The sequence below is a fragment of the Cololabis saira genome, chromosome 21 (genome assembly GCF_033807715.1).
Source record: "Cololabis saira isolate AMF1-May2022 chromosome 21, fColSai1.1, whole genome shotgun sequence".
Classification (NCBI taxonomy): domain Eukaryota; kingdom Metazoa; phylum Chordata; class Actinopteri; order Beloniformes; family Belonidae; genus Cololabis; species Cololabis saira.
This window is the reverse complement of record NC_084607.1, coordinates 540001-566315: the sequence shown is the minus strand read 5'-3', so window position 1 is coordinate 566315 and position 26315 is coordinate 540001. Positions and strand designations below refer to the sequence as shown.

At 42.2% G+C, this 26315-nt stretch overlaps 2 protein-coding genes across 7 annotated transcripts in view; one reads left to right on the top strand and one right to left on the bottom strand.

Annotated features, from left to right (window-relative positions):
• Positions 1 to 1029: 1029 nt before the first annotated feature.
• ccdc103 (coiled-coil domain containing 103) lies at positions 1030 to 5111 on the bottom strand. 3 transcript variants are annotated; one of them, XM_061712372.1, is made up of 3 exons: positions 4940 to 5111; positions 3982 to 4147; positions 1030 to 1232 (listed from the first exon to the last, which is right to left on the bottom strand). In XM_061712372.1, exons 2-3 carry the CDS (start codon positions 4119 to 4121, stop codon positions 1070 to 1072), a joined length of 303 nt encoding a protein of 100 aa, XP_061568356.1. In that variant the 5' UTR covers positions 4122 to 4147; positions 4940 to 5111; the 3' UTR covers positions 1030 to 1069. The 3 variants fall into 3 exon arrangements, 2 of the variants coding, with proteins under 2 accessions (XP_061568356.1, XP_061568357.1); XM_061712373.1 differs by lacking the exon at positions 4940 to 5111 and having other exon boundaries at positions 3982 to 4154; XR_009770739.1 differs by lacking the exons at positions 3982 to 4147; positions 4940 to 5111 and adding an exon at positions 3834 to 3892 and having other exon boundaries at positions 1104 to 1232.
• Positions 5112 to 6785: 1674 nt separating this feature from the next.
• Positions 6786 to 26315, top strand: part of LOC133422723 (rho GTPase-activating protein 27-like) — a 67236-nt gene continuing 47706 nt past the window's right edge. For all 4 annotated transcript variants that reach the window (XM_061712779.1, XM_061712780.1, XM_061712778.1 and 1 more), the window contains exon 1: positions 6786 to 6861. The gene's annotated coding sequence lies outside the window, so the exon portion shown is untranslated. The remainder of the gene's footprint in view (positions 6862 to 26315) is intronic.

Here is a 26315-nt window from a genome sequence, read left to right as displayed (position 1 = left end):
TAAATTCAGATTTATTAGACCTTAAAACATCACAATTTATGTTTATGCTTAAAATCAACACTAAAACCCATATATATATATATATATATATATATATATATATATATATATATATATATATATATATATATATATATATATATATATATATATTATATGATTATATATATTTTTTTGTATAACACTAACGAATTACACCTGTACTTTGGGTTTGTGGGAATTGAAAGTACCAATAAACTAAACTAAACTAAACTAAACTAAACTAAAATTAACTAAACTAAACTAAACTAAAGATGGTCTCTGACAGACAGAGGTCTCACTCCTCCAGTGTTGTAAAGGTCTAAGCTAAGCTAAGCTAAGCTAAGCTAAAGATGGTCTCTGACAGACAGAGGTCTCACTCCTCCAGTGTTGTAAAGGTCTAAGCTAAGCTAAGCTAAGCTAAGCTAAGCTAAAGATGGTCTCTGACAGACAGAGGTCTCACTCCTCCAGTGTTGTAAAGGTCTAAGCTAAGCTAAGCTAAAGATGGTCTCTGACAGACAGAGGTCTCACTCCTCCAGTGTTGTAAAGGTCCAGGTTAAATCCTGCTAGATGGGACAGCTGCGCCCCCTGCTGGTGAAGTTGGTGCATTGTAGGGTTTGGTTCAGTTTTTTTGTTCGTTTGTTGTTGTTTTTTTTTCTTTTTTTTTTTTTTTTTTTAATTACGTTTATTGGAAAGTGTTTTTTTTTCTTAAATTGCATAATTTATAATTTGTTTTTGTTTTTTTTTAATTATTACATTAATTAAAATTTCTGAGGAAAAAGGCACAGATAAAATCAGCTTAGTCTTTCTGTTCCCTTTCATTCAAGGAAAGAGATTTGTAGTAATTATATTGAACTGTTTTGTTTTTGTTTTAATGAATGAAAAAAAGAATAAAATAAAAAAAAATAAAAAAGTTATATAGACAATAAAGGTTAATAAACCCGGATCCTGCTGAGTCTGAACCCAAAACCAAGTTCTTCTCAGAAAAGTTTGTTTGAAAGTCTTTTATTTGTCGTTGTCAAACATGTTTTTCTGGTAAACAAGTTGTCAATCATCTGTTGATGACATCACTCCCAGTGATGACATCACTTTGAGGGGGCGGGGCCGTTGCCGGGGCCGTTGCCGGGGCGACGGGGTTCCAGGGCTGTTTCCTGGAACCTCCATGTTTGTCCTTCCGGTCCAGAGGCTTCAGGTTCGAGGCCAGAACCAGATTCCTGGAACAGACACAAGGGGGTCAAGCAAAGACCAGGACCTGGACCTGGACCAGGAGACAAGGAACACAAGGGGGTCAAGGAAAAACCAGGATAAAGCAGGACCCTTCAGGACCTGGACCTGGACCTGGACCTGGACCTCCATCTAGTCCAGGGGGACGACGGGTTCTAAACAGCGACCGAGGGACCAGGAGAATCTGGATGAGTTTGGGCTGGAGACGCTAAAGTTACATGTAGATGTTTAAACCTCATAGTAACCACACGCTAATAAATATAATAATAATAATAATAATAATAATAATAATAATAATAATAATAATAATAATAATAATAATAATAATAATAATAAACGAACAACCTGATTTATTCACAGATTTACACTCAGGTCTTTCAAATATGCAAAATAACCCTAATTAGTTAATACGTTTGTCTCAAGGAATATGCAAGATATGGCTTTTACACACTATTTTGTACAAAACTGGAAGGAAGAAAATGTAAATAGATTAAAATAACATTTAAAAAATGAATGGAATCACATTCAACATTCAAAACACATCGTTACTCAATGAAATACTGGAGCTGGACTGTGTAATTGTGTTAAACCCGTAAAACCATGGATGGATTATCCTGACGGCTCTCTGTCTCTGTCTCTGTCTCTCTGAGTCTCTGAGTTTCTGAGTTTCTGTGTGATTTTTTACAGAAGAGCTCGAATGGCAACATGAAACTAAATGAAACATAAGCCTCTCCAACATTGAGCCATCTAGTGGTGAAACGTGGGCGTTGCAGGGAAAGGTGGAAAATGAACAAGGTTTTTACTAATCTGGACGAGTCCGACAGGCCGGAGTGAAAAGCCTAACAGGCCGTTTGTGGCCCGGGGGCCGCAGTTTGCCCATGTCTGCTCTAGGACCTCTATCTAACTGAGTACTAAGATAGGCACACAACAATGGCGACAGGATGTCAGACCTTTGAAGAAAAGTGCTACGTGAGTTTGACTAGCAGTTAGCATGGAACAGTCGGGACTTAAACCATTTGCATGTTATGCCGAAGCAGCCACGTTGGGACTGAGATGGACACGGTGGCTGACGTCGTTGGAGTCGTCTGCAGACGGGTAAGGACTGATCATTAATGATGATGCATCAGACACTACAACACAGAGGAGAAGAGCTTTTGCACCTCACGGGACCCGATGTTCAGGATATATTTTTGACTCTGCCGAACACCGGAACAACAACTTACTATGCAGCCGCGGTTGGCGCGCTGAATACTTACTTCGTCTCCCAAGTTAATACTGCTTTTGCCCGTCAGACGTTTCACAAGTTGTACCAGAAACAAGGTGAGACTGTGCAACAATTTCCCACACGTCTGAGACGGATAACCAGATAAGAGATGCAATTCTGGGTAAATGTACATCCGATTATGAGCGCAGAAAACTACTGGAGGAGGGACGTGAGCTGACGTTAGCCCGCACGTTGTTAGCGGCCTCTCAGTGTGAAAGAATAGAGGAACAGATGGCGGCCATGTCTCTGAAACAGAAACTGTTTATCATGTCACACAAAAAGGAGGTTAATACACAAAAATGAGAGGAAAGACAATGGATAAAGAAGACAGAAAAACTGAAAGAAAATGTTACAGATGTGGTTACACTGATCATATGGGAAAAGATCCCAAATGCCCTGCACGTGCACAGACATGTCACAAGTGTAATGGAAAAGACCATTTCTCAAAAGTATGTTGCACAAAAGGATCAAAGAAACAAAATGTGAACAATGTTGGGGAAGAACAAAAAGAGTTTGCATTTGTTGTAAAAGAGGATGAAATGTCAGAGAGACTTACCTTTTGTGGGGGGGGTGTAAACTTGAAAATGTTAGTAGATTCAGGTGCTACAAGTAATGTTATGGGAGAAAATGTGTGGAACAGATTGAAGGCAGAAAAGATAAAGTGTCATTCACATGTTCCAAAAGAACAGAGAAACCTGTATCCTTACTCGTCCAGTCAAGCCCTAACCCTAACCCTAAAGGGGCATTTCAGTGCTAAATCACAATTGGTAACAAAACTGAACAGGCAGAATTCATTGTGATTGTGATCACTAACAGTGAACCGTTGGGAAAAAGACAGCCATGAAGTTAGGGGTGTTGGGAATAGGTTAAAATATTTCTGCTGTTACAGATATAAAAAACTCTCCAGCAGCAAAACCCAGGTTATTATTAATACACCCAGCAGATTAGCCTGTACATAGACCCAGAAGTGAAGCCTGTGGCTCAGTCACTCCAACACAGACCCTACAACCTCAGAGAGCCTGTGGAAAAACCATAAAGGAACTGATGAACATGGACATTATAGAAGGAGTGGAGGCCCCCCCGTGGGTAAACCCGGTGGTCTGGTCCCAAAACCTGACAAGGACGTCAGGATGTGCTTAGATAAGAGAAGAGCTAATGAGGCCATTGTGAGGGAACGGTTCCCTATTCCTACGGTGGATGACCTGGACCTGGACCTGGACCTGGACCTGGACCAGAACTGGACCAGGACCTGGTCCAGGTCCAGGTCCAGGTCCAGTTCTGGTCCAGGTCTCACCTGAACTGGTCCAGGTCCAGGTCCAGGTCTCACCTGAACTGCTCGTAGTCCACTCCCTGCCTCACGGCTCTCAGTTTGGTCTCGTTCTCTCTGCTGGACCTGGACCTGGACCTGGTACTGGACCTGGACCTGGACCTGGTTTTGGTCCTGGACCTGGTCCAGGTTCTGGTCCAGGTCTCACCTGAACTCCTCATAGGAGACTCCCTGCCTGACGGCTCTCAGTTTGGTCTCGTTCTCTCTCTCGTATTTCTGCTGATTCTGCACCGCCGTCTGAAGCTCCGCCTCCAGGGCCGCGAAGTCGATGACATCACGCTGTGACATCACTGATGACCTCACTGATGACCTCACTGATGACGTCACACAGGTAAAGAAGAGTCAGGTAAAGAAGAGTCAGCAGGTCAGATACGAACGTTTCTGTCTCATGTTAAAAATGAAGTCAGAATTATTAAACATTTAGAATTTTAATTGTCAAGTTTTATTTAGTAGAAAAAAAAACGTTTTAAAATAAAGTAGTAGTAACTAACTAACTAACTAACTAACTAACTAACTAACTAAATAAATCTTGGTTTTTTTTTATGGCATTTTCAAATAAATGTTTAAAATCCGTGACGATTAAAACTAATTAAAGTTCATTCGGTCGGGATAAGAATATCTTCGGCTGTTTTTGTTGTTGTTTTTTGTTATTATTATTATTGACAGATATAAACAGAAACGGTACAAAACCTCAGGATAAAATTCAGTTACACATTAAGGAAAGTAAATTATATATAAAAATAAAATAGACCAATGACTTTAGAAGCGTCTGTAGTTATAGACATATATACATCAGAAAGGAGCCTTGCATAAATACTGATATATGTATATATGTCTATGACTGTAGTCATAGACATATATACTGATATCTGTATATATGTCTATGACTGTAGTCATAGACATATATACTGATATATGTATATATGTCTATGTCTGCAGTCATAGACATATATACTGATATATGTATATATGTCTATGTCTGTAGTTATAGACATATATACTGATATATGTATATATGTCTATTATGTCTGTAGTGATCTAACGACAAAGATCCTGCAATAATGCTGAGAAAAACCAGCGTCCCTGAACGCATCTCCCAGTCTCACCTTCAGTTATTAAAGTTCCGCTTCAGGAGGATTCCGGAGATTTAAAGGTTTTTCCCGAAGTTTGGGAGTCTTTTCAAGGTTTTCAAGGCTTTTAAGGTTTTTAAGGACAGTTTTAAGGTTTTTAAGGACAGTTTTAAGGACGTTATTCGCGTCTCTTTGGCTCAGAAACAACAAACCGTCTCCATGACAACGGCTGCTTCTTCTTCTTCTTCTGCGGTTTGGCGGATTAAACTCCGGAGTCAGACTCCTCTCCGCCCCCCGGCGGCCAAAGGAGGAACTGCGTCAGGAATTTATCTGTTAAAACAGTTTGAAAACGCAAACATATCAAGTTTAGGGCGGATATAGAGTTTGTTTCCATATATATCTGTTTTAATTAATTGTATTCATATACATTTATCATTTATTGATCCAAAATCCAGGACAAAATTAAAACAAGATGCAAAGAAACATTTTATTCAAAATACAGATGTGAATAAACATGTAGATATGAACATTTATTAATATATGTAGATATATAGATGTATATTATGGATATAGATATGTTATATGTAGGTGTGTTTATGGATATATGAAGTTATATTATACATACAGTATTTGTGTTTCTATATCTCTATTAATATTTACTGATTTATAGTTATATGTAGATATGTCGATATATAGATTTATAGTTATTTTTATGTATATAATTAGGGGTAAATATATGAACCAGTATATATATCATATCTACTCTTATATAGTAAATAAAGTATATTGTTATACCATTGCTGTCTATTGTTCTCTATTATATTGTAATATTAGTAAAGTAATGATAATGTAATACTATACGTATATGAATTCTGTTTTTAACTTTTTTGTACTCTTTTTTTACGGAAGAGAATCAGGGCAGGAGAAAAATAAAAATAATATTTTAGAGGAGGAAGATTTTTTTTCATTATGCACTTTCGAAAAAAGTCAAAATGTTGAGAAAAAAGTTGAAATTTTAAGAAAAAAGTTGAAATGTCGAGAATAATGTTGAAATACAACTACAACAAGTCGAAATGTATTTAAACTTTTTTCTCGACATTTCAACTTTTTTCTCAAAGTGCATAATAAAAACAATCTTCCTCCTCTCAAATACTTTTCTCCTCCTGCCCTGATTCTCCTCCGGACTGTTTTATCATGCATGTTCCAAACAAACTCTTCTACGACGGAGTATTAGGGCCAAACTAAGACAAAAAAATGGAAATTACGAGAATAAAGTCATAATAATATCAGAATAAAGTCGTAAAATTACGAGTTAAAAGTCATAATATTACGAGAATAAAGGCGTAATATTTTGAGAATAAAGTCGTAATATTAAATATGTTATAAATATATAAATATAACTTCATAAGATGCTCAATATTCCTCATTTTAACACAGGGAGAAGATGCTCTTCCTGTTAAGAGTTCTCATAAATTATATTCTCATAAATTACGACTTTATTCTCGTAATGTTACGACTTTATTCTCGTAATATTACGACTTTATTCTCGCAACATTATGACTTTATTCTCATAATATTATGACTTTATTCTCGTAATTTCCATTTTTTGTGTCTTAGTTTGGCCCTAATACTCCGTACTACCTCTTCAGATCAAATCAGGGGAAACTTTAGTGCAGGAAACAGCACGTGATGCACCGGCGTTGGGCGGCCACCAGAGGGCGACATAGATCCACCGGGACCTGCCGGGGCCGCGGGTTCGAGTCTGGAGAAACAGGATACGGAGGAGGAGGAGGAGGGGGAGGACAAGCCAGGACTGGCAGGTCGGGGAGGAAGAGGAGGAGGAGGAAGAGGAGGAGGAGGAAGGTGGAGTCTCAGACACCGAGGAACCTGTTCAGGAGCAGAGTTTAGTTTCACGAAGCAAGAAACACCGAGACACCGAGACATGGTGGATCCTGCAGGTAAATCAATCTATCTATCTATCTATCTATCTATCTATCTATCTATCTATCTATCTATCTATCTATCTATCTATCTATCTATCTATCTATCTATCTATCTATCTATCTATCTATCTATCTATCTATCTATCTATCTATCTATCTATCTATCTATCTATCTATCTATCTATCTATCTATCTATCTATCTATCTATCTATCTATCTATCTATCTATCTATATATCTATCTATCTATCTATCTATCTATCTATCTATCTATCTATCTATCTATCTATCTATCTATCTATCTATCTATCTATCTATCTATCTATATATCTATCTATCTATCTATCTATCTATCTATCTATCTATCTATCTATCTATCTAATCTTTTACCTCCATTGTTTATGTAATAATTGCTCAGGTTCATGTTCATGTTCTGGAAACATCCTGGAGACTTTTGTATTAGACGCTATAGAAATAAAACTGAATTGAATTGAATTGAATTGAATTGAATTGAATTGAATTGAATTGAATTGAATTGAATTGAATTGAATTGAATTTGCTCTGAGACTGAAAGTGAGTTTTGAAAATGTTCCTGTTGAGCTTTTAAAGTTAAAGGTCTGCTGTGTGTGTGTGTGTGTGTGTGTGTGTGTGTGTGTGTGTGTGTGTGTGTGTGTGTGTGTGTGTGTGTGTGTGTGTGTGTGTGTGTGTGTGTGTGTGTGTGTGTGTGTGTGTGTGTGTGTGTGTGTGTGTGTGTTCCTACCGGGGCTTGAAATCCTTGAAAGTGCTTGAATTTCAATGTTGTGTTTTCAAGGCCTGAAAAGGGCTTGGATTTTAGTTTAAGTTCTTGAAAAAGCTTGAAATTATAACTGTGTCTTTCACTAAACTGGGATCAGACTGTAACGTTTAGTTATTACTAAACTATAGGAGAAATAAAACCAGTAAGATGAAACGTAACTGAGGTTTGCAGCGACGTAACGACGCGGCTCCTTTAGCTCCTTTAGCACCCGAGCTGTGGAAACAAACCGGTTCCACCGGTAAAGGAAAATGTGCAGCTCTTTTGCCTAGCCTTTTGTTTTTCATTAGTATATAGATTGCAACTAAATCACAAGATGCTGCTTAGAAATGTGAAAAGACTTCAATAAGGTAGTTTAAAGACAGAAGCGTGTCCCTGTGTGGTCAGTGCCCTATATGAGGGGCCGTACAAGCCACAATTCATTCTGACCCTCTCACACACATACATTCTCCTTTCACATACATATATTTTCACTCTCACACACATACATTCTCTTTTCACATACATATATTTTTCACTCTCACACACACACATTCTCCTTTCACATACATATATTTTCACTCTCACACACACACATACATTCTCCTTTCACATACATATATTTTCACTCACTCTCACACACATACATTCTCCTTTCACATACATATATTTTCACTCTCACACACATACATTCTCTTTTCACATACATATATTTTTCACTCTCACACACATACATTCTCCTTTCACATACATATATTTTCACTCTCACACACATACATTCTCTTTTCACATACATATATTTTTCACTCTCACACACATACATTCTCTTTTCACATACATATATTTTTCACTCTCACACACATACATTCTCTTTTCACATACATATATTTTTCACTCTCACACACATACATTCTCTTTTCACATACATATATTTTTCACTCTCACACACATACATTCTCCTTTCACTCTCACACACACACATTCTCCTTTCACATACATATATTTTCACTCTCACACACACACATTCTCCTTTCACATACATATATTTTTCACTCTCACACACATATATTCTCCTTTCACATACGTATATACTATTCACACATATACTTTACTTTTCAACACATACATGTATTTTCACTCTCACATATATTTACACCCTAACCCTGATACAGGAAGCTCCTCCTTAAGCAGGAAGTCACTCTTATTCCAGGAAACACGCGCAAGACTTGCTCATCTTATCCTAACCTGATGCTAAATAGCATCATGCATAGCAATCATGCTAATAAAAGTCATTGTGTTTTCGTATCTAGTGCAGTTTTGCATTTCAGGAGTAAGTAGCAATGAGAATGACATTCGCAATTTTTTTAATAACGTCTTACAATGTATTGAACGACTGCAAAGAGAAGCTACAGATTCTTTTGTTCGTGAGAGGCTGTATGGAGAACTTCGTGACCACTTTCAAACCTTATCTGGATTTCTGTCAATGTCAAGATTTGTTGAAGATTCAAGAAACAGAGAAGCAGTCAATACATTAGAGTCCTTGTTTAGATGTCTTCAGTTTTTGCTGACTGCTCATGAAACCAGACAAAGAACCGACAACGGTTATGTCCTGCTGCCTCCACCTGTCATGACTGGACATCAAGGCAGACCTAGCCTGGCCACAACACAGCAGTAAACAGAGAAAAATAAACCAAGGCCTAAATTGTCATGCTAAGACATATGATCCGCATTTTTAGGGTTCAAAGCATTACATCTGTTAAGATGTGCTAGTAAACACATAAACATAGATGCAGTGATACAAGTTTTTTACCCAAATCCAAGTCACAACTGATTATTATTTATTATAGATCAGCATTAAAAACTGGTATTTTCTCTATAGTAATAATAATAATGATTTTCGAAAAAATAAAATAAAATAATGGAAATTGTAAATTACCTTTTAATATGAGTATTTTTATAAATGTGTTTTTTATGTTTTTATGTCTCATTAACGTTATTTAAAGCCAGGCTTTTATTTTATTTATTAAGGACACCGATATTTAGTGCTTTTATTTTGAAGGCGTCTCGCCGAGACCTCGTAAACATCCGGTGCAAATGTTATGCCTTATTTATGTCCAGCTTGAGTTTGGCTGTCATGGTTACTCATGTAAGCGGTAGGCCTGATTTATGGTTCTGCGTCAAATCGACGGCGTAGCCTACGGCGCCGACGCACACCCTACGCCGTAGGCTACGCGTAGGTGTAACGCGGAACCATAAATCAGGCTGTAGCTGTTATTACCGAGCGAGCAGCAGCATTCGGTCTGTATTTAAGTTAAATGAAACTTATATGAATGTAGAAAGACTAATTCTATTTTATTTTATTCCTTTATAGCTCTTACAGTGTGTTTGCAGTGTATTTATTGTACATCCAAGGAATAAAAACATCGTGAACCATCAGTTTGAGAGTCATCAATAATATGGGGATGCTACAGAAATGATTGTTTCTCTCTGTGCGGCCCGGTACCAGATGACCCACGGCCCGGTACCAGATCCCCTTTTCCGTGACCGGGAGTTCCAGTTTGTGTTGCCGAGTCTGATATTGCAATGACTGCCGCCATAATGCTCCGGTTTGAGCTGCTTGGCCTCCTCAAGCTTCTCAGCCAATCACAGCGCGATAAATGACCTGCCTTCCGTTTCCACTATACTTTCACACACATACATACATTCTTCTTTTACATACATACATTCTTCTTTTACATACATACATTCTTCTTTTACATACATACATTCTTCTTTTACATACATATATTCTTCTCTTACATACATATATTCTTCTCTTACATACATACATTATTTATAGTTGTGCGTGAGAGCAAAATGTATGAATGTGTGTGTTAAAATATATAAATATGAGAGTGAAAATGTATGAATGTGTGAGTGAAAATGTATGAATATGAGAGTGAAAATGTATAGGTGTAAGAATGAAAATATACTTATGTGAAAGTGAAAATATATGTATGTGAAAGGAGAATGTATGTGTGTGAGAGGGTCAGAATGAATTATGGCTTGTACGGCCCCTCATAGCCCTAACTGATTGACATAAGAGGCAGAAAAATATTCATGAATGAAACATTAAACAAGCCATTTTCCTTTGAACAAATCAAACCAAGATTTGTGTAAGGCAGTTTTTTCCTCATTTTGTGTGCAGAAAAGCACGTGTGATAATGGATAAAATCTTTGTTTGAAAGCCTTACCACTATCTTATTGCCTGTATTTTTGGTTTTGTTTTCTTTGTTTTTCTTTGTTTTTTTGCCCCACCTCTTAGTTCCATGGGGATGTTTTAACCAGTCCCTCATTGTTTGACCTGAATGGCTCCATCATCCTCAACTTTAAGTGTTTCCAAACCATTACCAGCTCTATCAGCTCTTTGTTTTAGTCCTGAATGTTTTTCAGTAATTACTCCTGAGATGCTAAATGGGTTGCAATGTTTGGATTGAACAAAGATGTAAGTTTTTAAGTAATCATCACTGGAACTCACCTGTAGCTTCTACCTTTCAGCAGTTCATTTCACCTTTGAGAAAGTGATAAACTTCAAATATGTTAGCTGTCCGTACATGAAATCTGAACCTTCCACGGCTCACCCTACCACCTGATCCGTTGGGGAACTTTGCTTTTTAGCTTTGACTTTTGTATTAGTTTGAGTGCATGTAACCACGACACCTCTCTGTAGCGTTGACCTCTCTGTCACCACCACGTGTATCTTTATTTTAGTTTTAGAAGTGTGTGACGTGGTCTGGATCTGTTAGCTCGTTAGCGTCGGTCCAGCCGTCTCACCGTCATACCTGGCTCCATCTACCTGGACAGAAACAAACAGTGTGTCACTCACTGATCAATAATTAACCCGTGACTGAGACACTGATCACCTCCGTTACCGTGGTTACCGCCCAGCTGATACGCCCCGAGGTAATATATGATCTATATGAAGAGGGAGGAGTGGCAGAACCACTAGCGGAATAGGCGGGGGGGGCAGGGGGGGCGGCCGCCAGAGGTGTCAAGTAATGAAGTACAAATACTTTACCTTACTTAAGTAGAAATTTTGGTTATCTATACTTCACTGGAGTAATTATTTTTCAGACGACTTTTTACTTTTACTCCTTACATTTTCACACAATCATCTGTACTTTTTACTCCTTACATTTTAAAAACAGTCTCGTTACTCAAACTATAACTATATAATAAAAACTCTCCAGTTAAATTGCTCCATCCGGATAGAGAGAATTTGGTTGTGGTTGTTTCAGATGTTCTTGTCCAGTTTTGTTCTTACATCCGTTCCCTCAGATTCCTGCAACTAAACTTGGATGTACGTTCCAATAAAGGTTAGGATAAATGACAACATGAACATGAACGTTTGACTTTTTGCACCATTACAATACTTATAGGCAACTAGTCATCATATCTGCTGCTCTCTGAAACACATGTTAATGCTCAATAGTACACATATATGCTTCTTTAATATATTTATATTAACATGTTAATGCTCAATAGTACACATATATGCTTCTTTAATATATTTATATTAACACATGTTAATGCTCAATAGTACACATATATGCTTCTTTAATATATTTATATTAACACATGTTAATGCTCAATAGTACACATATATGCTTCTTTAATATATTTATATTAACACATGTTAATGCTCAATAGTACACATATATGCTTCTTTAATATATTTATATTAACACATGTTAATGCTCAATAGTACACATATATGCTTCTTTAATATATTTATATTAACATGTTAATGCTCAATAGTACACATATATGCTTCTTTAATATATTTATATTAACACATGTTAATGCTCAATAGTACACATATATGCTTCTTTAATATATTTATATTAACACATGTTAATGCTCAATAGTACACATATATGCTTCTTTAATATATTTATATTAACATGTTAATGCTCAATAGTACACATATATGCTTCTTTAATATATTTATATTAACACATGTTAATGCTCAATAGTACACATATATGCTTCTTTAATATATTTATATTAACACATGTTAATGCTCAATAGTACACATATATGCTTCTTTAATATATTTATATTAACACATGTTAATGCTCAATAGTACACATATATGCTTCTTTAATATATTTATATTAACACATGTTAATGCTCAATAGTGCACATTTATGCTTCTTTAATATATTTATATTAACACATGTTAATGCTCAATAGTACACATATATGCTTCTTTAATATATTTATATTAACACATGTTAATGCTCAATAGTACACATATATGCTTCTTTAATATATTTATATTAACACATGTTAATGCTCAATAGTACACATATATGCTTCTTTAATATATTTATATTAACACATGTTAATGCTCAATAGTACACATATATGCTTCTTTAATATATTTATATTAACACATGTTAATGCTCAATAGTACACATATATGCTTCTTTAATATATTTACATTATACTAAGATACATTCATTTTCAATGGCTTTTGTCCTTAATGGCTTTTTTCCCCCTTACATTACTTTTACTTTTATACTTTAAGTAGTTTTGAAACCAGTACTTTTATACTTTTACTTGAGTAAAAAACTTGAGTTGATACTTCAACTTCTACAGGAGTATTTTTAAACTCTAGTATCTAAACTTCTACCTGAGTAATGAAGGTGGATACTGAAGACACCTCTGGCGGCCGCCCCGGGCCCACTGCTGCGGGGGGCCCACTGCTGCGGGGGGCCCACTGCTGCGGGGGGCCCACTGCTGCGGGGGGCCACTCCTGCGGGGGCCCACTGCTGCGGGGGGCCACTCCTGCGGGGGGCCACTGCTGCGGGGGGCCACTGCTGCGGGGGGCCACTCCTGCGGGGGGCCACTGCTGCGGGGGGCCACTGCTGCGGGGGGGCCACTGCTGCGGGGGCCCACTGCTGCGGGGGGGCCACTGCTGCGGGGGGGCCACTGCTGCGGGGGCCCACTGCTGCGGGGGGGCCACTGCTGCGGGGGGCCCACTCCTGCGGGGGGCCACTGCTGCGGGGGGCCCACTCCTGCGGGGGGCCACTGCTGCGGGGGGCCACTCCTGCGGGGGGCCCACTCCTGCGGGGGGCCACTGCTGCGGGGGGCCACTCCTGCGGGGGGTCCACTGCTGCAGGGGGGAAAAAAAAGTGTGCTGAATAAAATAAGGGAAGTTGGACTATATAAGACTTGTGTTCATAAGGATAAAGTTGTTTAAAAAATAAAAATAAAGAAATAGTCCCTTCTCCTCGTGTGTGTCGGCCTGTCATGCTGACTGGTTACTTTTAGCCAGTTGTCGCATCCGAGCCTTAAAGCAGGAAACTCCTGCTGAGTTTCAGCAGCTGAAATGATTAAAAACTCTCTCCGGCTGCATGGACGATCCTCAAACCTCTCCTTGCTCTCAATCTAGAGGGACATCGCCGTTGATGAGAGCAAAGGGATTGAAAGGTTTGCAGCGATGGAGAACCGGCTGATTGTTTGGAAACATTTCGGATTTGAAAAAGTTTTAAAATGAAAGTTTTTGCATTTTGCATCGCTCAATGTGCTACTCCCCCAACCCCCCCCCCCCCCCCCCCAAGATGGAAATATTTTTAGTAGTGGTTTTCTGTCCATCACTGGATGAAACCATCATTGGTAAGCTGTAACATGATGCTGAATAAATGGCCTTTCCTATATTGTTTGTTGCTGTTTGACGCCGTGTCTGCTGGTCATTGTGTTAAATACATGTCGTTGTTGTAAACTGTTGTCGTGCAGGTTGAACACGTGTGTCTGAATTTTGGTACTCGGCGGTTTTGAATCCGACATCACTGGATGTCGTTGGATTTTTATCTCCAGGTTGATTCCTATATCTTAAAGTCTGCATTTTAGAGATTATGTTCTAACGGGGATGTTTAGGCCACAAGGGCCATCTAGAATGCTTCTCACCCCTGGGCTGGGACCCCTGCTCCACCCCTGGAGAACCAATACAGTATAGACTTAAACTAGAGTTACAGTTTAGTCCTGAAATAAACGGTTTAACGTTGAGTCCAGAATAGTTTCAATAATCCATCAAAGGCTGTAAATAAATGAGTTTTAACTGATTTAAAGGAACTAAGGGTTTCAGTTCCTGCAGGTTTCTGGAGGTTTGATCCAGATCTGAGGAGCAGAGAAGCTGAATGGTCCTGGTTCTGGTCCTGGTTCTGGTTCTGGTTCTGGTTCTGGTTCTGGTTCTGGTTCTGGTCCTGGTTCTGGTTCTGGTTCTGGTTCTGGTTCTGGTTCTGGTTCTGGTCCTGGTTCTGGTTCTGGTTCTGGTCCTGGTTCTGGTTCTGGGGACCAGAACCAAAACCAGGACCTGGACCTGGACCAGGACCAGGAACCAGAACTATCTTGTTTCTTCTGCTGAATGTTGTTCTCACTCTTGAGTTAAAAAATCCCATAATAGTCCCGTTGCCGTGGTTACCAGCTATGGTAATTAGAGACTCTGTCCTGGTCCTGGTTCTGGTCCCCAGAACCAGGACCAGGACCAGGTCCAGGACTAGAGGACTATCTTGTTTCTTCTGCTGAATGTTGTTCTCACCCTGGATTTAAACATCCCATAATAGTCCCGTTGCCGTGGTTACCAGCTATGGTAATTAGAGACTCTGTTCTGGTCCTGGTGGGAACCAGTTCCAGGTCTGACACGGAGGCCACGCCCCCCTGATTTACGACCTGGAACCTGGTTTATTTCTGCCGTTAGACCACGCCCCCTAGCCACAGGCCACGCCCCCTAGCTGGTTATTTCTGCCGTTAGGCCACGCCCCTCAGCCGCAGACCACGCCCACCAGCAGGCCACCGGCCACATATATATGTATAAAGGCATTTATATATGTCTATGGCAGGCCACACCCCCTACCCGCAGGGTAAAGGTCGCGGCGGTGTCACATGGCGCAGCGTTGCCATGGAAACCTCCGTAAGGAGTTCCTCCTCAGGGAGTTTCCTCTGTGGGCGTGGTTTCCTCTGCTCTGATTGGAGCCACAATATCCAGCTGGGAGGATGATTGACAGCTGGCTTTGTTTACTGGGTGGAGTGTGTGTGTGTGTGTGTGTGTGTGTGTGTGTGTGTGTGTGTGTGTGTGTGTGTGTGTGTGTGTGTGTGTGTGTGTGTGTGTGTGTGTGTGTGTGTGTGTATGGGTGTGTGTGTGTGTGTGTGTGTGTGTGTGTGTGTGTGTGTGTGTGTGTGTGTGTGTGTGTGTGTGTGTGTGTGTGTGTGTGTGTATGGGTGTGTGTGTGTGTGTCAGACAAACAGAGGGGGAGGGGCAGCTGCATTCCAGCATGTGACTCACCTCACTCACCTGAGTGTCAGGTGAGTCAGGTGAGTCAGGAGTTCCCAGAGGCTTTTTATATAGAGTTCGTCCTTAAATGTGATTTTCAGGTTGAAAAATTACCAACCAAACTGTCTTCCTTTCACAAACGGGTTTAGTTCTGCTGGAAACTCATGCACACACAACTTGAGTCCAAATCAAACCTCGGTATGGAATAACAGATAAGTGGTGTGTAACGGCAGGTATGTGTGTGTGTATGTGGTGTGTAACGGCAGGTATGTGTGTATATGTGGTGTGTAACGGCAGGTATGTGTGTGTATGTGGTGTGTAACGGCAGGTATGTGTGTGTATGTGGTGTGTAACGGCAGGTATGTGTGTGTATGTGGTGTGTAACGGCAGGTATGTGTGTGTATGTGGTGTGTAACGGCAGGTATGTGTGTGTGTATGTGGTGTGTAACGGCAGGTATGTGTGTATATGTGGTGTGTAACGGCAGGTATGTGTGTATATGTGGTGTGTAACGGCAGGTATGTGTGTGTGTATGTGGTGTGTAACGGCAGGTATGTGTGTATATGTGGTGTGTAACGGCAGGTATGTGTGTGTGTATGTGGTGTGTAACGGCAGGTATGTGTGTATATGTGGTGTGTAACGGCAGGTATGTGTGTATATGTGGTGTGTAACGGCAGGTATGTGTGTATATGTGGTGTGTAACGGCAGGTATGTGTGTATATGTGGTGTGTAACGGCAGGTATGTGTGTGTATGTGGTGTGTAACAGCAGGTATGTGTGTATGTGGTGTGTAACGGCAGGTATGTGTGTATGTGGTGTGTAACGGCAGGTATGTGTGTATGTGGTGTGTAACGGCAGGTATGTGTGTATGTGGTGTGTAACGGCAGGTATGTGTATATGTGGTGTGTAACGGCAGGTATGTATATGTGGTGTGTAACGGCAGGTATGTGTATATGTGGTGTGTAACGGCAGGTATGTGTATATGTGGTGTGTAACGGCAGGTATGTGTGTATATGTGGTGTGTAACGGCAGGTATGTGTATGTGGTGTGTAACGGCAGGTATGTGTATATGTGGTGTGTAACGGCAGGTATGTGTGTATGTGGTGTGTAACGGCAGGTATGTGTATATGTGGTGTGTAACGGCAGGTATGTGTGTATGTGGTGTGTAACGGCAGGTATGTGTGTGTATGTGGTGTGTAACGGCAGGTATGTGTGTATGTGGTGTGTAACGGCAGGTATGTGTGTATATGTGGTGTGTAACGGCAGGTATGTGTGTATATGTGGTGTGTAACGGCAGGTATGTGTATATGTGGTGTGTAACGGCAGGTATGTGTATATGTGGTGTGTAACGGCAGGTATGTGTGTATGTGGTGTGTAACGGCAGGTATGTGTGTATATGTGGTGTGTAACTGCAGGTATGTGTATGTGGTGTGTAACGGCAGGTATGTGTATATGTGGTGTGTAACGGCAGGTATGTGTGTATATGTGGTGTGTAACGGCAGGTATGTGTGTATGTGGTGTGTAACGGCAGGTATGTGTGTATGTGGTGTGTAACGGCAGGTATGTGTATATGTGGTGTGTAACGGCAGGTATGTGTGTATGTGGTGTGTAACGGCAGGTATGTGTATATGTGGTGTGTAACGGCAGGTATGTGTGTATATGTGGTGTGTAACGGCAGGTATGTGTATATGTGGTGTGTAACGGCAGGTATGTGTATATGTGGTGTGTAACGGCAGGTATGTGTATATGTGGTGTGTAACGGCAGGTATGTGTATGTGGTGTGTAACGGCAGGTATGTGTATGTGGTGTGTAACGGCAGGTATGTGTGTATGTGGTGTGTAACGGCAGGTATGTGTATATGTGGTGTGTAACGGCAGGTATGTGTGTATATGTGGTGTGTAACGGCAGGTATGTGTATATGTGGTGTGTAACGGCAGGTATGTGTGTATGTGGTGTGTAACGGCAGGTATGTGTATATGTGGTGTGTAACGGCAGGTATGTGTATATGTGGTGTGTAACGGCAGGTATGTGTATGTGGTGTGTAACGGCAGGTATGTGTATATGTGGTGTGTAACGGCAGGTATGTGTGTATGTGGTGTGTAACGGCAGGTATGTGTATATGTGGTGTGTAACGGCAGGTATGTGTATATGTGGTGTGTAACGGCAGGTATGTTTATGTGGTGTGTAACGGCAGGTATGTGTGTGTATGTGGTGTGTAACGGCAGGTATGTGTGTATGTGGTGTGTAACGGCAGGTATGTGTGTATGTGGTGTGTAACGGCAGGTATGTGTATGTGGTGTGTAACGGCAGGTATGTGTGTATGTGGTGTGTAACGGCAGGTATGTGTGTATGTGGTGTATAACGGCAGGTATGTGTATGTGGTGTGTAACGGCAGGAATGTGTATATGTGGTGTGTAACGGCAGGTATGTGTGTGTATGTGGTGTGTAACGGCAGGTATGTGTATATGTGGTGTGTAACGGCAGGTATGTGTGTATATGTGGTGTGTAACGGCAGGTATGTGTGTGTATGTGGTGTGTAACGGCAGGTATGTGTGTATATGTGGTGTGTAACGGCAGGTATGTGTGTATGTGGTGTGTAACGGCAGGTATGTGTGTATGTGGTGTGTAACGGCAGGTATGTGTATGTGGTGTGTAACGGCAGGAATGTGTATATGTGGTGTGTAACGGCAGGTATGTGTGTATGTGGTGTGTAACAGCAGGTACGTGTGTATGTGGTGTGTAACGGCAGGTATGTGTGTATGTGGTGTGTAACGGCAGGTATGTGTGTATGTGGTGTGTAACGGCAGGTATGTGTATATGTGGTGTGTAACGGCAGGTATGTGTGTATGTGGTGTGTAACGGCAGGTATGTGTGTGTATGTGGTGTGTAACGGCAGGTATGTGTATATGTGGTGTGTAACAGCAGGTATGTGTATATGTGGTGTGTAACGGCAGGTATGTGTGTATGTGGTGTGTAACGGCAGGTATGTGTGTATATGTGGTGTGTAACGGCAGGTATGTGTATATGTGGTGTGTAACGGCAGGTATGTGTGTGTGTATGTGGTGTGTAACGGCAGGTATGTGTGTGTATGTGGTGTGTAACGGCAGGTATGTGTATATATGTGGTGTGTAACGGCAGGTATGTGTGTATATGTGGTGTGTAACGGCAGGTATGTGTGTATATGTGGTGTGTAACGGCAGGTACGTGTGTATGTGGTGTGTAACGGCAGGTATGTGTATATGTGGTGTGTAACGGCAGGTATGTGTATATGTGGTGTGTAACGGCAGGTATGTGTATATGTGGTGTGTAACGGCAGGTATGTGTGTATATGTGGTGTGTAACGGCAGGTATGTGTGTATGTGGTGTGTAACGGCAGGTATGTGTATATGTGGTGTGTAACGGCAGGTATGTGTATATGTGGTGTGTAACGGCAGGTATGTGTGTGTATGTGGTGTGTAACGGCAGGTATGTGTGTGTATGTGGTGTGTAACGGCAGGTATGTGTGTGTATGTGGTGTGTAACGGCAGGTATGTGTGTGTATGTGGTGTGTAACGGCAGGTATGTGTGTGTATGTGGTGTGTAACGGCAGGTATGTGTATATGTGGTGTGTAACGGCAGGTATGTGTGTATGTGGTGTGTAACGGCAGGTATGTGTGTATGTGGTGTGTAACGGCAGGTATGTGTGTATGTGGTGTGTAACGGCAGGTATGTGTGTATGTGGTGTGTAACGGCAGGTATGTGTATGTGGTGTGTAACGGCAGGTATGTGTGTATATGTGGTGTGTAACGGCAGGTATGTGTGTATATGTGGTGTGTAACGGCAGGTATGTGTGTATGTGGTGTGTAACGGCAGGTATGTGTGTATGTGGTGTGTAACGGCAGGTATGTGTGTATGTGGTGTGTAACGGCAGGTATGTGTATATATGTGGTGTGTAACAGCAGGTATGTGTGTATATGTGGTGTGTAACGGCAGGTATGTGTATATGTGGTGTGTAACGGCAGGTATGTGTATATGTGGTGTGTAACGGCAGGTAAGTGTATATGTGGTGTGTAACGGCAGGTATGTGTATATGTGGTGTGTAACGGCAGGTATGTGTGTATGTGGTGTGTAACGGCAGGTATGTGTGTATATGTGGTGTGTAACGGCAGGTACGTGTGTATGTGGTGTGTAACGGCAGGTATGTGTGTATGTGGTGTGTAACAGCAGGTATGTGTGTATATGTGGTGTGTAACGGCAGGTATGTGTGTATGTGGTGTGTAACGGCAGGTATGTGTATATGTGGTGTGTAACGGCAGGTATGTGTATATGTGGTGTGTAACGGCAGGTATGTGTGTATGTGGTGTGTAACGGCAGGTATGTGTGTATATGTGGTGTGTAACGGCAGGTATGTGTATATGTGGTGTGTAACGGCAGGTATGTGTATATGTGGTGTGTAACGGCAGGTATGTGTATATGTGGTGTGTAACGGCAGGTATGTGTGTGTGGTGTGTAACGGCAGGTATGTGTATGTGGTGTGTAACGGCAGGTATGTGTGTATGTGTGGTGTGTAACGGCAGGTATGTGTATATGTGGTGTGTAACGGCAGGTATGTGTGTGTATGTGGTGTGTAACGGCAGGTATGTGTATATGTGGTGTGTAACGGCAGGTATGTGTATATGTGGTGTATAACGGCAGGTATGTGTGTATGTGGTGTGTAACGGCAGGTATGTGTGTGTATGTGATGTGTAACGGCAGGTATGTGTGTATGTGGTGTGTAACGGCAGGTATGTGTGTATATGTGGTGTGTAACGGCAGGTATGTGTATATGTGGTGTGTAACAGCAGGTATGTGTATATGTGGTGTGTAACGGCAGGTATGTGTGTATGTGGTGTGTAATGGCAGGTATGTGTGTATATGTGGTGTGTAACGGCAGGTATGTGTGTATGTGGTGTGTAACGGCAGGAATGTGTATATGTGGTGTGTAACGGCAGGTATGTGTGTATGTGGTGTGTAACGGCAGGTATGTGTATATGTGGTGTGTAACGGCAGGTATGTGTGTGTATGTGGTGTGTAACGGCAGGTATGTGTGTGTATGTGGTGTGTAACGGCAGGTATGTGTGTATGTGGTGTGTAACGGCAGGTATGTGTGTATGTGGTGTGTAACGGCAGGTATGTGTGTGTATGTGGTGTGTAACGGCAGGTATGTGTGTATGTGGTGTGTAACGGCAGGTATGTGTATGTGGTGTGTAACGGCAGGTATGTGTGTGTATGTGGTGTGTAACGGCAGGTATGTGTGTATATGTGGTGTGTAACAGCAGGTATGTGTATATGTGGTGTGTAACGGCAGGAATGTGTATATGTGGTGTGTAACGGCAGGTATGTGTGTATGTGGTGTGTAACGGCAGGTATGTGTATATGTGGTGTGTAACGGCAGGTATGTGTATATGTGGTGTGTAACGGCAGGTATGTGTGTATGTGGTGTGTAACGACAGGTATGTGTGTGTATGTGGTGTGTAACGGCAGGTATGTGTGTATGTGGTGTGTAACGGCAGGTATGTGTGTATATGTGGTGTGTAACGGCAGGTATGTGTGTATATGTGGTGTGTAACGGCAGGTATGTGTGTATATGTGGTGTGTAACGGCAGGTATGTGTGTATATGTGGTGTGTAACGGCAGGTATGTGTGTATGTGGTGTGTAACGGCAGGTATGTGTGTGTATGTGGTGTGTAACGACAGGTATGTGTGTGTATGTGGTGTGTAACGGCAGGTATGTGTGTATGTGGTGTGTAACGGCAGGTATGTGTATATGTGGTGTGTAACGGCAGGTATGTGTATATGTGGTGTGTAACGGCAGGTATGTGTGTATGTGGTGTGTAACGGCAGGTATGTGTATATGTGGTGTGTAACGGCAGGTATGTGTGTATATGTGGTGTGTAACGGCAGGTATGTGTGTATGTGGTGTGTAACGGCAGGTATGTGTATATGTGGTGTGTAACGGCAGGTATGTGTGTATATGTGGTGTGTAACGGCAGGTATGTGTGTATGTGGTGTGTAACGGCAGGTATGTGTGTATATGTGGTGTGTAACGGCAGGTATGTGTGTATGTGGTGTGTAACGGCAGGTATGTGTGTATGTGGTGTGTAACGGCAGGTATGTGTGTATGTGGTGTGTAACGGCAGGTATGTGTATATATGTGGTGTGTAACAGCAGGTATGTGTGTATATGTGGTGTGTAACGGCAGGTATGTGTGTATATGTGGTGTGTAACGGCAGGTATGTGTGTATATGTGGTGTGTAACGGCAGGTACGTGTGTATGTGGTGTGTAACGGCAGGTATGTGTGTATGTGGTGTGTAACAGCAGGTATGTATATGTGGTGTGTAACGGCAGGTATGTGTGTATGTGGTGTGTAACGGCAGGTATGTATATGTGGTGTGTAACGGCAGGTATGTGTGTATGTGGTGTGTAACGGCAGGTATGTGTGTATGTGGTGTGTAACGGCAGGTATGTGTATATGTGGTGTGTAACGGCAGGTATGTGTGTATGTGGTGTGTAACGGCAGGTATGTGTATATGTGGTGTGTAATGGCAGGTATGTGTATGTGGTGTGTAACGGCAGGTATGTGTGTATGTGGTGTGTAACGGCAGGTATGTGTATATGTGGTGTGTAACGGCAGGTATGTGTGTATGTGGTGTGTAACGGCAGGTATGTGTGTATTTGGTGTGTAACGGCAGGTATGTGTGTATGTGGTGTGTAACGGCAGGTATGTGTATATGTGGTGTGTAACGGCAGGTATGTGTATATGTGGTGTGTAACGGCAGGTATGTGTGTATGTGGTGTGTAACGGCAGGTATGTGTGTATGTGGTGTGTAACGGCAGGTATGTGTATATGTGGTGTGTAACGGCAGGTATGTGTATATGTGGTGTGTAACGGCAGGTATGTGTGTATATGTGGTGTGTAACGGCAGGTATGTGTGTATATGTGGTGTGTAACGGCAGGTATGTGTATATGTGGTGTGTAACGGCAGGTATGTGTGTATATGTGGTGTGTAACGGCAGGTATGTGTATATGTGGTGTGTAACGGCAGGTATGTGTATATGTGGTGTGTAACGGCTGGTATGTGTATATGTGGTGTGTAACGGCAGGTATGTGTGTATATGTGGTGTGTAACGGCAGGTATGTGTATATGTGGTGTGTAACGGCAGGTATGTGTGTATGTGGTGTGTAACGGCAGGTATGTGTGTATGTGGTGTGTAACGGCAGGTATGTGTGTATGTGGTGTGTAACGGCAGGTCAATGTACACACCCATGACCAAAAAGGAGCAGGATGAAGACAAGTCTTATTTTACCTGCCCCTTATTAAATACCAAAACAAAAAGAACAGTCAATGTAACCAATATTTACAAAAAATATACACTTAAATAGAACCAACCACATATATTAATAATACTGCTTAAGTCCCAGTCTATTCATGATCATATAACTTAAATATTTTATCTTTTACTTAATAAATAAATAATTTAACTTTTCACATCAGATTATTATTTAGATCAAGAAAGACTAGTCTCTGTATAAACCACTTAATCTTATGTATGTAAATAATACATTTTGCAAGTAAAGTCAACTTAATTGTGTTAAGTTTACTTTATTTATCAAAATTAAGTTGACTTTACTTGCAAATGAATGTTGAGCCTCTGACAGCAAATGAAACACTGGAAATTAATTAAATTAATTAAATTAATTAATTAAATTAATTTTTCTATTATTTTTAAATTTTTATTTTCACTATCATTTTCTATATTTTACTTTAAAGTCAATTCCAAACGGCCTTGTGTGTTAATAAATGTAATTGTTTTTGTTTCCATGAGTCATGTGACAGGAAGTTCAGCTGAATAAAACTTTATTGATCCTAAACAAACAACACAGATCTGATGATGTCATCAGCAGGAACCGGTACGGTACGGTGGGGGCCCTGGCCCGGCTCGGAGGGCCGGCCCCCGTCTACTGGATGGCCGGTGGGGGGGCGCGGGTGTCTTATCAGGGCCGGCTTTGCTGGTCCTGCTTCCTGGCTTCGGCCTCCGCTCCCCCTCCTTCCCCCCCTACACGATTCATACGCACATAGGCGAAGGGCGCGGGGTCCGGGTCGTGGGGGGCACTGTCCCGCGTGGCCCGGCACTCCCCACCTCACGGTTTTAACAGCAAAATAGACACTGCACATTCAACACTTAATAAATACATTTGACAGGGACACGTAGTTCGGGAGGGGGGGGGTCGGTGTCAAATCGATACTTGGCCCTCCCCCTCCCTGTTTTTATGGCATTAATCACATGCACTCAACACCAGGGGCGGGAGGGGGTCCCACATCACCCGCGTTCCCTCACCGGCCTGGGATAGGTGGGTCGGGGTACCCGGGCCCGGCGGGGCTCGCCGTGCAGCCTGGGGTGCCTTCTGGCGCTGCTGGACCCCTCGGGGAGGGAAACAGTGCTGGACCCCCACGGGGAGGGGGAAACGGTGCTGGACCCCCCCGGGGAGGGGGAAACGGTGCTGGACCCCCCGGGGAGGGAAACGGTGCGTGATTGTGTGTCTGTGTCGGTGAGAATGCGGTATGGAAGGGTCCTGCCATGGAGGATTTGGGCCTCCATTGGCAGGACATCAAAACTTAATAATTTATCAATATTATATTATACAAAGATGGTTATTATTATTATTATTATTATTATTATTATTATTATAATTATTATTATTATTATTATTATTATTATTATTATTATTATTATTATTAGTATTATTATTAGTATTATTATTATTATTATGTATAGTATATTATATTATTATTAGTATAGGTATCGGATAGGTGAATGGATGAATGAAAGGGATGCCTGGGTCTGGGGCCCTCCGTTGTCAGGCCTGCACGGGTGTCGCCTTGTTGGGGGGTTCCCTCTCTCCGGGCCCGTCTCCGGTCCCCCCCGCTGCCTCCGCGGCAGGGCGCCCCTCTGGTCTTGGAGGGCCACTTTCGTGGGGGGCGGGTGCGCCTGCCCGCGTTGGCGGCCGGGGCGGCTCTGTCTCTCCGGGCAGGCTGGCCCCCTGCCGGGTGGGGGTCGTTGGCCTGAAGGGTGAGGGCCTCCTGGCCGGCCCGGACCGGGTGGCCGGGGATTGCCTGGGTCGCGGTCCGCCGCCGCGGGATCCCTGGCTGCTTCTTCCCGCGCCTGCGGGCCCCCTCGGCCGCCGCCGGGGGGGGGGGGGTAGACGGGGGGGCTCGCAGGCGGTGGGTTGCCTCCCTCCTACTTCTCCCCTCTGTGGGGTTGCCGGTGGCCTGGGTTCCGGGCTCTTCCGTGTCGGCCTCTGGTCTCGCGGGTGGCGGGGTTGCTCCCCCCCCTCCCCCACTATAGATACACTTCAGGTGGAGCTTTGTTTGGTTTATTACACACACACACACACACACACACACACACACACACACACACACACACACACACACACACACACACACACACACACACACACACACACACACACACACACATAGACATACACACTGGCTTGTTCACCTGCATGCTGGCTCTGTAGTTTTTGGGGTTAGGTAGCGGTAGCGGTAGCTTAGCTCAGACTGCGATCAGATCTCAAGATTTGGTTCGATTGCTGTTGTTGTTTTGGTTGGCTCCGTGCCGGTTTCGTGTTTTGTTTGTGGTTTTTTGTTGCAGATTTCCAGTGCTTGACGTGTGTTTCCATGTGTTCCTGCTTCCTGGATTGGCAGTGGATGTCGTCATATGCTTTTGGTTTCTACCGTCATGGTATCAATCATTAATATGTGTGTAGACAAGGGAAAAAAAAAGGGATTGTATTGATCTGGTATCGATCTGGTATTGGTCTGGTATTGGTCTGGTATTGATCTGGTATTGGTCTGGTATTGATCTGGTATTGATCTAGTATTGGTCTGGTATTGATCTGGTATTGATCTAGTATTGATCTGGTATTGGTCTGGTATTGATCTGGTATTGATCTGGTATCGGTCTGGTATTGGTCTGGTATTGATCTGGTATCGATCTGGTATCGATCTGGTATTGATCTGGTATTGGTCTGGTATTGATCTGGTATTGATCTGGTATTGGTCTGGTATTGATCTGGTATTGATCTGATATTGATCTAGTATTGATCTGGTATTGATCTGGTATTGGTCTGGTATTGATCTGGTATCGATCTGGTATTGATCTGGTATTGGTCTGGTATTGATCTGGTATTGATCTGATATTGATCTAGTATTGATCTGGTATTTATCTGGTATTGACACACACACACACACACACACACACACACACACACACACACACACACACACACACACACACACACACACACACACACACACACACACACACACACACACAGACACGGGGGGGGCGGGGCTT